At 38.3% G+C, this 13,113-nt stretch overlaps 1 protein-coding gene across 1 annotated transcript in view; it reads right to left on the bottom strand.

The window, feature by feature from the left end:
- Window positions 1–13,113, bottom strand: part of LOC140359958 (inactive dipeptidyl peptidase 10-like) — a 126,552-nt gene that overhangs the window by 36,416 nt on the left and 77,023 nt on the right. The window contains exons 2-5 of the mRNA XM_072445213.1: window positions 11,584–11,695; window positions 11,406–11,501; window positions 9,167–9,264; window positions 8,239–8,313 (exon numbers count right to left, since the gene is read on the bottom strand). Of these exons, the coding sequence (XP_072301314.1) occupies window positions 8,239–8,313; window positions 9,167–9,264; window positions 11,406–11,501; window positions 11,584–11,695 (381 nt within the window). The remainder of the gene's footprint in view (window positions 1–8,238; window positions 8,314–9,166; window positions 9,265–11,405; window positions 11,502–11,583; window positions 11,696–13,113) is intronic.

Here is a 13,113-nt window from a genome sequence, read left to right as displayed (position 1 = left end):
GCAAGGTCCACTGCGATAGTGTGGCAAGAAAAACGAGAGGATGTTATGTCTGACAGTACAATTTTAATTCCAGGTTATAAAATCGAGGGCCTATTAGGTTTTTATTGCCCTTAAATGAAATGAAACATAATCCATATTAAGAGCATCAATACATGCTAAAAACTATTCAAATGTTTTGGAAATTGGAAAATAAAGTCTGGACGTTATTAGTTGGGACCCTCAAGGATCGCTACTGGCACCAATGTTGTTGTTAGCAATAAGCAAATAGAGTGCGAGATTGACAGAGCATTTTCTTTCATTTTCTTATTAGGCGAGAGGTTTTTAATAAATTGTTTCGCGAGCCCGCCACCGTCAAAAACAGAGATTCTAAAAAAAATGTTTGTTGGGTTAGGGTTAGTTGTTTTCCGCAGATTTTTTGACCAAAACCAGAATAAAAATCAAATAAAAAATTATACTGCGCCAGCATCTCCGACCTCCGACCATTTCTGCACGAACCCGAGTTCGTCCGAACGTCAGCGCTTTAAAACTCTCGGGCGTGGCTTTGGCTCGCGCTCCCATTCATTGACCTCGTGTTCAAACGAGGAAATGAAGAATACCGATTATATCAGAATCATTTTGTCGGCATGTCCAGCTCGTCTGGAGTCACACGTTCTCTTCTGATCACATTGTAAGGACGCTACTTGTCCCGATGAGTTGATCTGAGCTGCTTGTCATGTCTCGCGCGTTGGAAAAATGACTGCGCCGTTGGATCAAATCACTGTGGCCAAATTTAAGCTGCTCAATGAGACATTTTTATTCATTGCACACTTTGTGTTCCTGTCCAGACTCAATAAAGTTTATCAAAGCGACTTGGGATGATTAATTTTCTGAGAAGCTGTCAGTCTGGGACTACTTTCTGTCTGATTTCTGTGAGTTCCACCTTCCATAAAACAGTTAGTTTATGTGACATTGAAGGTATTTGTGTACACCGCAGTATAAGTTATGTTCAATGTCTTGCATTGATAACTATAATTATGTAGATGATGTAGAGAGGTGGGAGTTGGGCCTATATTCTAAGAATCCAAGAAAGTTATTTAGAATAAAAATTTCTTTTTAAATTCAACTCTGACTTTTGGATGGTAGAAATGTGATTTGTTAATGGGAAAATAAAATGTAATTTTTATTTTTATTTCGTCCTCCCCATTTAAAAATGCCAAGGAAAATCCGTATATTTATATATATATATATATATATATATATATATATATATATATATATATATATATATATATATATATATATATATATATATATATATATATATATATTATTATTGTGGAATATGTTCAAAGTCCAAGTTTAATACAAAATAATGATAACTGATTATATATTGATAAAGCAAGGTTACATTTCAGGTGTTATAATTATGAAATTATGTTTGTCTTCCTATGTTACTCATAAATGTCAAATAATCTGCAGAGACCATACTTTACATTATTTGAAATATCTTTTAATCTTTTTGAAATACTGTTGAATCATGTACAGAACTATAAATGGTGTTTTCATAATTCCGTAGAGTCCAAAGCTATGAAAAGAAGCTTGTGTATTCACTTTATGCTTTAGTGATTGAATAATGGCTGGTTTCTTTCATATGGCTAATGATTGGAAAGCCTGATAATTCACACAAATTAGCTTTAGCATTAGCATAACAATGGCACGATGCAGCTGCTGATCGTTTGGGTTAAAGATCCAATGGAGGGAACGCACTGTGCAACCTGCATTTTTCTATTTTACCTCTGAACATGTTTTTTGGGGGGAAAAAACTTAAGATCAACTGCTAGATTTTGTCATATTTTTATAAAACAGTTTGACAGTTTGGGAGCGAGATATTGATGTTTTTTTTGGTTCTTCCTATGGTGAATGACAGTGAACGACTCCAGGGCTCAGTATAAAGTGCAGCGTTGTATAAATGATTGATAAGAAGTCATAACACATTTCACTTTTTATGGCACTTTGTCTCGACAGAGCGGAGCTGAATTCAGTTTTGGTCATCTAAGGTTGGACAATAGTTTGAGCTTTTGTTTTAAGCTAAAACAAATGTCCTGAAATGGCTCTAGCTCTCACACAGTTTATGACAATACGACGGTGATGCTGATGAATAAAATATGACAGATTGAGGCTTGAAAGTGGATTTTGAGGACAACTCTTTTTTTAAGCAAGTAGTTCCAATACTTTTTTTTACTCTTAGGCTTGATTTTACAAACGCATAGGGCGAAATACACGTGCAGTGCAGTGATTCAGTGGCTAAAACATAAAAAACATTGCACAGAATTGGGTATTTTCAAAGGACTGACCACGATCGTATGATGGAGCGGTGCCACAACCTCAAATGTGCAAATAACAACATTTTATCACTTGTGGACTTAATCACGAAAAAGGAACCAACATATGTATTCAAGTAAGAGTTCCACTGTCAAAGGTGTAAAAAGTATTCTGTTAAGTCAGGGGTGTCCAAACTTTTTTTCACCAAGGGCCGCATTTTGAAACTTGACACTTGACAATGTCGAATTTGTTGAATGACAAAGTGAATCATTCGAAATTTTGCATTTGACATAATTGCGATGAGCCTCCACACCTTTAATTATACTTGGAACATTAATAATTAGGTTGGTATAACATCAATATGCCTAAATTTTCCCAATTTCACAGTAAAAAGTACTAGTTTTTGTTGTTTGGGCCGACATAGCAGGAAGCTGGAGGGCCTACAAAAATTGGTCTGAGGGCCGCATTTGGCCCCCGGGCCCTAGTTTGGATATGCCTGTGTTAAGTGATATTTTATTCATAAGTCACACAAATAAAGACATAGAATAGCATGTTACAGCATTATTCATTATGTAACGTTTTATCTTTATGAACATTGTCGATGAAAGAAAGCTGCAGATGCATTTATTTGTCTAATACTGTCAAAAATATATAATTACAATGGGTTTGATTGTATTTCAATAGTGTGCCTATAATTGTGACTATATAATCTCATCATTATGGAAGCGTCGTGTGTGGGATGTTCCTGAAATAATATGATTTAAATGAAAGTGAAATACAAAGTTAAAAAGCAGCAAACTAGAGAAATACCTTAATTGGCCAGTTCAAGTTCAAAACTGCTAATTAGACAAATTTATTTTTAATTCAACCTTTTCTCTGGCACGTTTGGTTAATTAGTGCATGTCACAGCTTTTGTAAAACATGTTTCCCAATGAGTAACTCTAATCACTCTGATCTATATAATTTATTCCTTGTTCTCACAAACCATTTGGTCCAATGTCATTTGCCTTGAGTTTTGTCGTGTGCGTCACTTTAAAACTGCTTTTTCTAGATTTAGTAACGTATCAGGCTCTTTATTCTGAGATTGATAAAACATTTTACAATTAGCTCGCACAGTGGCAATGCTGCTTTTACAACAGCATTTATGTCATATCTTTGACCAACAGAACCGACAAACATGAAGGTCTTGATAAGTTTTGTAGTATCATGATGAAAATATTCAGATGATTTTATGTCAATCCAACAAAAAAGAGTTAAAACTTGTCTTTAAGCGTGTTAGTTGAGGTTTAATTATCAGAAAAACATGCAAAATGTATCAAAAAGTTACAGAATACCATCTTTTACCTTTATTATTTAGGACATAACGTTGTTCTTTTGTATTTTTAAGCAGCTCCTTTTGTCGAATAATTTTAATATGAACAATGTACTCTATATTCAAAAGTTGCATTATCATTAAAACAACAATATTATCTAACATTCGATATATTGTCCAGCCCTAACTTGGATATAATTGCAGTCTCCAGGATACGCAGTGTAGAAGTCTAAACGGGATGTATTTGTTTTTCACTTCTCTTACTGTAAATGTATCGATAATCGACTTGGAACTTGGGAAAACCTTGACCTCCACGACAGGCAGAGAACAGCACATGGCGTACATGCATCCGCGAGGTAACGGAGAGCGGGAGAAAGAAGGAGTGATTATGATAAATCCGGACCAGGAGGCAGACGGAGCGGGAGGAGCGGGACCATTACTCTCCATACTGTCCGCTGTCAGACCAATGATGAAAACGTCTGTGCGACAGGATCTGAGAGAAGAGCCGAGGCCGAACACGCCAGGATAAATGTGCGCCCGACCCGTCCTCCACCTGCTGCTGCTCCCGCCGTCGCCGTGGAGGTTATTTAAACGCACAGGACGACTTTTCTGGAGGAGGGTTTGTCTTCTGCTTGTGGCTATGGCTTGTGGCTTTGCTTGAAATGAGTTTTTTGCATTAAAAACACATGAAATTAAAGTGTTTTCTGAGGCTCACAGGGAGAACAAGAGCAAATTGTGTTAAATACAACTCCAGGTATGTGTTTGATGAGGGAAAAATTATATAACGTGGTCAAAAGATGTCAATTTAGCATAATATGTCATTTTTTATACATCAATAATATATCAATAATGTCACATTCATGTGCATATAACTGATGAAAATGTTAAAATGAGTGTTTATTTTACCATTATTATTAGTATCATATTGTCTTACGCTAGCTGTTTTCATTTTATTCCCCTCCATTCTTTATTAGGAAATGAGAGGTTTTGTCTATTGGTGTTTTTGTTTATAAGAGTTTTGTTTATAAGAGTTCTTCTATTAAGAGATTCTATTTAAACTCCTATAAGTATCTGTCCTTTTCCTCTGTATCTACCTGCGTTTCAACAATGAAACTACAATTGAATGCCTACAGTGGTGATGATTTATGGACTTTAAATTCATGTATCATCAAAAATGCTCAATTTAAACCAACTAAATAATCAAAATTGCCCAGATGGATCCATTTTACCCTATGAAAGACGTGAATAACAGTATTGGTGACTCGTAAATCCGTCTATATAGAACAGTAAACCTGAAACATGAGGTTTATATATACCTGCTCAGTCTCACTTGGAATACTGTCCAAATTCTCTAAATAATCCCCCTGATTTGCCTGCCTCAAAAATGTTAATTGCACATACAAGCTCCGTCCACCTGCAGATCTTATTAGGGAAATTGAAAATACCGCGTGTAAGCTTATTAGAGTCATGCACTTCCCTTGCACTCCAGCTCACCTCGCCATCACAATTCCACAGATCTCGACAAAAAACACATGAAATCCCACTTATTGCTGCAAAAAAAAAAAAAAAAAACTATTACTACCACGCAATGAGCTTGAGGGTATAATTTCAAATATTTGCATAATTCAATCCATCCAAAAACGTGCGTCGGTTGGTGCGATAGCGGCCGCGGCGTGTTGTTTGGACAGAGGAGCTCTCCTGAAATCATAATGAGTTCTGGAGCGTTGTTTGAACAGCTGGGACCGTCTTTTGGATTCAAACCCCGTCACAACACCACGGGGATTATATAATGTACTCACGATCGCACCGGCTTCCTATCAGATCGAATTAGAGCAAAGGGAAAGGCAAGTTCAGCTTAAATGTGCAGTACTTTTCTGTGGCAAGGTCGTGGCACAATACTATGTCTCAAGTTCAATCAATTACAGATGGAACAATGTATTTTGGGGCTCAATATTTGTGGGGAAATGTTGGTTATTTCTTTGTTAAATGGTGATATTCGAGCAGTAGACGGTTGAATAACTAGGGCTAATTACCGTCACACTCTGATATTTTTTACTATAGTTTTCTTTTAACGATACTGTGCATTTAAATACATTTTTACTGGGATTATTCTGCTTTATGGTAATCGTGTCCATGCATTATTATTCATTGTGCATTCATTATTTCTGCAGTAATATATCATGCTTCAAAATGTGTTTTCACGACAGGCCTAGTCAGAAATCCAGAAATCAGATATTAATCAGATTCTAAACATAGCTATCCACTGAATAAAGTACTTTTTTAAAACTTTTTCTCTGTAAAATACAAAACTGTTCCTCGATACTGGTTACTCTACAACTACACGCGGTTGTGCTTTTCACCCTAACTGTTATGTTTATTATTTCTTTGTTAAATGATCATATATTAAATAAGTATAACTTCAACTCACGTCTAGGGCTAATTACCGTTTCATTATGATATTTTTTTACTCTTGTATTATTTTAACGATTCAGTACATTTAAACAAATATTTACCGGGATTATTCTGCTTTATGGTAATCGCGTCCGTGGCATGAAGTAGTTTCCACATTATGCATTAATATAGCTTCAAATTGTGTTTCCACGACAGGCCTAGTTACTGCTTTGCCTGTCATTTCATTAATCTGATCACTCCAGAAATCAGATAATAATAATAATCAGATTGTTAACATGGCTATCCACTGAAAAACGTACTTTTTTAGACTTTTTCTCTGTAAAACCTGGATACTTGTCCCTCTACACCTGCACTGTGCTTTTCATGCTAACAACCATTCCAAACCCGCTTGCTTCTGGCGTGATTTAAATCCCGCAGAACAGCTCTGAAGCCGGACGAGTGAGCGGCGTGTCGACCCGTGCGGCTGCAGATTTGGTGGTGCTGATAAGGCGGGTGCTGTGTACACTCGCCGTCCCGTGATGGGGCCGGGACGCGCGCCCGCTCCACTGTTTGTTCTGCCACATTGCCATTTAGTCCGAGCTCCGCGGGGGAAACGCCACATCTTCAGGCGCGACACCGTGGGAAGCGCGAGGATCGTCTGATTGGACGACAAGGACAGCGTTTTTCGCTTTGCTGAGGAAATGGGGAGTCCTATCTGGGACTAACATCATGGGGGCTAAAAGTGCTCTGATAAAAGGATGTTTTACGAGATTGGAACAAAAGAAGCAAGACCGGCTGCATTTATCAGCGTTTGACGGACGGTCACCTTCATTTCACTAACACATTTATTTATGATGTAATAACGACTAATGATATATCCAATATTTCAACTATATACAATTGATGAATCGGAACGGTAACTGCACTTATTTTTTGTAACATTTTCGTTTCGAGGTCCTTGGCCAGTGAGGAGAAGGATTCTTGTCTCATGTGTTACTTTTAGGCCTTAGAAATAACTAGGAACTAATAACTAGGAACTTGCTACACCACTGAATAATAATGGTAGCAAAATATATTTTAAAAATTTAGATTTTACAAATAAAATAAAATAGACTTCATATGAATATATACACAATTATATTTGTTGCTCTGTTGTTTGGGATTACTGTTAGGGTAATGGTTGTCATTTGCTTTCGGGGCACTGCATGTGATTTATCTCAGTTGTGAAGAGAGGCAGATCGAGATTGCAGCTAGTCACAAACAACAACATCACTGGCTATATTTGCTAAAAACTCTTATAATGACAGAAAAGAACATGAGCAGTGGAAGCTCGAGCAAGAGGAGTGCAAGATGGAGGGTGGCCATACCAACTTGTCAATGCCCGATCTGGTTAGTACTTGGATGGGAGAACACAGTGGGCCACAGTGCAAACTGTCCTTGTGTCCTTGAGCACTTCACTGCTTCTGGGGTGAGAGTGAGAGGGGAATGCGGGACAGCAGATGGAAGATTGCTATTATTTTAATTATTGTGTTATTCAGTGTTTTATGTTGCACCTTAACAACGAGACAAGATCCTCTGTTTGCAAACCGTGTTCAATGACAATGGCAATAAACCTTTTCTGATTCTGATATTTTCACTGATACTGTAGTAACTTTTACCTGGGATCCAGAATAAGGACATTCCATGCAATACTATCTCTGGAGTAGTACGTCTATACCATCCACAAATGAGCTTTTAAACAAGGTTCTAATGTTGCATCTGCATCAAAAACAAACTGTATTGTATTCGCTAATAAGTTAGAAAGATAATGTCAGTACTTCCAATAACTTTAGCCTAATACAAACTACCACAGCCCCGGGGTATTTTCTAGACACAAAACGTATTTTAAATTAGATTATCAAGAAGCATTAACAAATCCTAACATGTACACACCCTGCTCTCTGCCACTAGTCCAACTATAAATCCATGCACAATGGCCAGTGCTAGAATACAGAAGAGCACAGCTTTGGTTGTTGAACTGAAGTTGAATCAAGTCGTCTTAACTCGAGACAAGCACGAACCAGAGGAGCCAATCGGACCCAGCGCAGGGGTCAGGGAAAAAGACCTTGTGTTGCTTTGGGTACGGACAGAAAGAGAGAGAGAAAGAGACAGGCAGAAAGAGAGAGAGAGAGAGAGACTGAAAGAGACAGACAGAGAGACAGAGAGAGACGGAGTGAGTGAGGAGAACGTCTCACCGGTTTCACGTCGTATGCCAGGAGGACGAAGCTCAGATCCGGAGACACCCAGAACTTTGCAGCTTTGAAAGTCGCCTGAAAACACGACAAAATAACAGCACATTATAGTTCAAGTCATTACTTTTTTCCCGTCATGGACAACATTTTATTGCATATGAGATTCCAAACTAATTTAAACAAATTTGAACTAGAGCAGTAAGGACTGATCTTTACATCTGTTTTTTATTCACCTGCAACATTATAATTTGGTAACTTATGGTACTCTTAGTAACACACTGATTACATTTTAGACAATTACTATTAAACGTTTACTACTTCTACCCAGGGAACCGTTCGCCCCGCTCAGATCCACGTGTGAGAACTCTGCAGTGCTTTGTATACAGTGAGTTCAATGGCCTCAAAGATCATCTATGCACAGCTTCTTTGACCTCTCGTTCAAACCACGAGAGGTGTGTCTTGAATGTGTCCCTGTTGTCAAAGGCGAGGCTCGTTTCCATGTGCACGTACGCTGCGGGGTCCGTTTGGTGATGTCACTAAAACGTCACCGCCCACAGATGCATCTAGAGGGAACCGCCCACAGGTGCATCTAGAGGGAACCGCCCACAGGTGCATCTAGAGGGAACCGCCCACAGGTGCATCTAGAGGGAACCGCCCACAGGTGCATCTAGAGGGAGTCAACAATCTGAGCCCTGAAGAAGCACCAGGCTGGAAGCGAAATACCGGCTCCAAATGAACAAGCTGCTGATCCATCATTTGTCCAGGAGTGAAGCTATTGTTTTTTGTGAACTTTTGTGCCCACGTAATTTTCTTTGTGGATAAAAACCTAAAATACTTTTAGTCATGTACATATACAGTACACAACCTTAGATGCTGGTCTACTGTAAATGTAGTGATATTTCAGATTTTTGTACACATATTAAGTACTTACAAAAGTGGTGTTTCTGAGGAGGAGGCTCATGCTCTCGTTGTTGTGAGTGTTTGCTCTCCACACTGTGCCGTCCCACGACCTGAAGATGATCTCCTCATCTGCAACACGAAGGCAAGTGCACGATTATATGGCAACATTACATTTGAATAGTACTTTGAATATGAGTTTGAATCTGAAAATCAAGTTTAGACAGCTGGGATTTGATATAAAAGTGCCCGACTGGAATTCGGCTTCTTCTCAAAGTGTAATAAAAAAAATCTAAAAAACATAGCAAAACTGGTGCTTGGAAAGTTCAGTTTCACATATTTTGTTATTTGGTTGTTTTTTATGTGCACTTTGAGCTTTTTTAACAATATTTCTTATGTGGTTTTCAACCGACAAAGGGCAAATAAATTACTCTAAAACTAAATTGCAATATATTGTCATCAAAACTGGGACTGAACTGTGACTAAACCGTGAAATAAACCAATTCAATTTGTTTTTGTGACACCAAACTAACAACACCAGTTGCTTCGATGGGTGGCAATGAAATAGAGATGCAGATTAAAACATTTTCACAGGAAAATAGCAAATTAATAAATGTCCCAGCATTCCCTGTCCTTCTCGGCGAGGAAGAAAACGACAAAAAACCCCGTGGGAAAAAGTTGAAACCTCAAAACCAGAGCAAGAAGAAGACCAAACCAAGTCTACACCAGGTTTCTACCTGGACCACGTCAGGACAAGTGTGAAAGGAGCTTTAGATTGAAAAGGTAAGACATTTTTACAGATTTATACTGTCTCGGAGGAAACGGACATCTTTTTAAAAGCAGAAATCGTCCCCAGTTTCAATTTGATAAAGCCTTTAAATCTAATACTATCCACAGAATAGCATGAAGGACAGATGGAGGGCCTGAAAGGGACTAAGAAAGGGAAAACGACCAACACCACGATTCATTTAGGAAATATTTGTCCGTCTGCACTTCAGATTCTGACAGATAAAACAATGACAGCTCGAGTCCAGTGGGGCGTTATGTTATTTCATGACAGGACTAAATCAATCTGGGCTGCCAAGTTTCATGTAAATGTCATTTGAACAGCACATAAGTATCAATCAAAGCCAAAATAACCAGATTCTCACTTACACTGAAACACAAAGGGGAAAACTGCAGGGAAATGTACGTAAAAGACACAAATATTGACTTTGACAAAGCAGGAAGTCTTCAGAGAGGAAGTGCCATTTTGAGACTATAGTTAGACATTTATCCAACTTACAAGCATCAAATAACTGGATAAAAATGACAGTTGAGCAAGAGAATGTTAAGTTAAGACAGTTAACGCTGTCTTCACGACCCTCAAAGACCCCTGTGAGGACAACACAGAGGGCATGGCTCCTGTGGTGAAGCACAAACGTCCCTCTGCATATGAGCAGTTATGGAGACGTTTCTCAAAGGCAAAGTTCTTATATTTTAATTTAGGGCTCATTAGTCTCTCACTTACACATTCATGCAATAGCTAAAGTTATGTTTTCTCAGCTAAAGAATGCAGCTTCTCAGCACCGTGCAGCTTCAGTGGACTCTTCAGTACCTTTGAACACTAGACCCTGCACAAAGTTCAGCACACTGCGGTCGGCTTTAAGTGACCCGAAGAGGAGGCCACGATCCACATCTCCAGGACACAAAAGACTGATCCAAAAGTGGCTGAAACCTGCAGAGTTGTGGGTTCCCTTAGATTCCCTTATTCCCTTATTCTATATAAAATTTAAAGAATTATTCAAGTATTTTTCAGGATCGCCATTCCCTGTAACTACGTTGATTCCAGGCACAGCCTGTGTAACTTAATGTATAATTCATTGCTTTGATATTTTTGTTTATTAAACCACACAAAGTCATTCTGGTTTATTGATCTTTTTGGAGTTCTATAGTTAGTCACCGAGCGCCGCCTCTTGAGGTTATTGATGTTTAGCTGGACAATGTTCATCTAGTGCTCTATAATAGTTAACATTGATTACCTACACATAGTAATAATCTTATATATTGTTAACCCAGGGGGGGAGTAACACAGGTGGTGCTCTAGTGTCGACCCCGCGTATTGTTTATTTCAATATAGTTCTTAATTTCCATATATCTAACAGAGGAAGACTCACAAAGCACTTCACAGTAATAAAATACAAACAGAGTTAAAGAACAAGATAATAATATCTTGACTTTTCTTTTATGCTGAAATACTCGTGTATGTACTTTTAACGTAACATTTTACTCACCGTTGATCCACTTTGCGTCTGGATCATGAATCTGGAAGTTCGGGTCAAAAAGGTCGTCGACCGTCAGTGGAACGACATAGGGCTTTCCTCCGTCGTCTGAGTAAAGCATGACAAGGACAAAATAATTTAAGATGAAGATAAAACGATGGGAGAAGTGGTGTATACATTAGCGTCTGACCACTGGAGAGCAGGACGATGGACAGTCCGATGAAAGACAGAACCACCACGATCACCAGCAGAGAAATGGCGATTCCCTTCCAGTTCCTGTCACTGGCGATGGCCGCGATCTCCTGCAACAACCAGACAAGACTTTTACTTCACCGTCCCGCTCTGGCAAACAAACCGCCGAAGCTGGAGCAGTAGTTGTGAAGATGTATTTGTTACTGAGCTTGTTATTTGTTATTAAGTGTATTCTTGTCCGTGTACTGCACTGTACATAATTATAGCCATACCCACTTATTGTATATGATATTACAATACACTTAAGTCATTTCACTTGCTATTTATCACGTCCACTGTCTACATTATAAGTCTATTTTTAAAGTTTTGTTCTTGATTGATTTCTCTTCAACATGCTGTTTGTGCGTTGCAACATTGGAATAAAAGTTGTCTTGTCTTGAATTAAATATTACCTAATGTTGCTTGCTTGTTTTACTTAAGAATTTGACTTTTAGGAGGAAAAGCTTAGCAAACTCACAGACTTTTGGCTACTAAGCTGTACACTACTTTTAATTAACTTTTGGCCAATGAGAATAACATTTAATGTATTCTTATTGGCCAAATAAGAATACACTATTTTGAATAAAGTGTACCGTATTTTCCGGACTATAAGTCTTTTCATAGTCTCTTTCATAGTTTTGGCCGGGGAGCGACTTATACTTATATTTATACTTATATACTTATACTTATACTCCGGAGCGACTTACATGTGATATTATTTGTTATTTTCACACTTGCAACCGCATTTCATACTCCAGTGCAACTTATATATGTTTTTTTCTTCACTTTTATGCATTTTTTGGCTGGTGCGACTTATACTCCAGTTATAGTCCGGAAAATGCGGTATCTTTATCATAAACAACTGACCGCATTAGCTATATGTACTTTATTACCCATTAAATGTTGTGCTGCGGTTAACTATATATATATATATATATATATATATATATATATATATATATATATATATATATATATATTTGAATCCTTTACTTTCCGTGGCGGTACAGTAACTATCGCTAGCAACACTACAACAGTTGTAGAATCAACACTATTATCGAGCCGTTTTAGACCGCAGCATCCTTATGAAAATTCAAATACTGTATGCAGAACATCTCCCAGAAGAGACGCACGATAACGAAGCGTCAAATTGGTGCCAAAAGGGCGAGTTCATTTGGGCGACTTGATGAAAACATGTCTGTGTAAGACAACGCGGCGGTACAGAATAGATAGAGTACAATTTGCGTCCCATTTTCTGTCATATCTGCCTCTTTTGTTCCCTGATTGTCTCCCCCGTGCCTCGCCGTGGTAAATAAACCTATCTGGCTTACATCGCCTCCAGGCCTTCGAACCCGCTCGCTGTTTATGGATCAGTTAGCTTTCCAACCGCTTTAATTGGCAGCGCGATTCAAGAGATAAATATCCCGGAGCCATGCCAAGCCCCAGCCCTCTCGTTCCCACAAGTTTTTTTTCCACTCGTTTATTAGCA

This window comes from Eucyclogobius newberryi, unplaced genomic scaffold, assembly GCF_026437365.1.
Source record: "Eucyclogobius newberryi isolate DKJ021-1_F unplaced genomic scaffold, fEucNew1.0.hap1 SCAF_14, whole genome shotgun sequence".
Lineage (NCBI taxonomy): Eukaryota > Metazoa > Chordata > Actinopteri > Gobiiformes > Gobiidae > Eucyclogobius > Eucyclogobius newberryi.
Note: the sequence above shows the minus strand (reverse complement) of the source record. Positions and strands in the feature narration are given on the sequence as shown.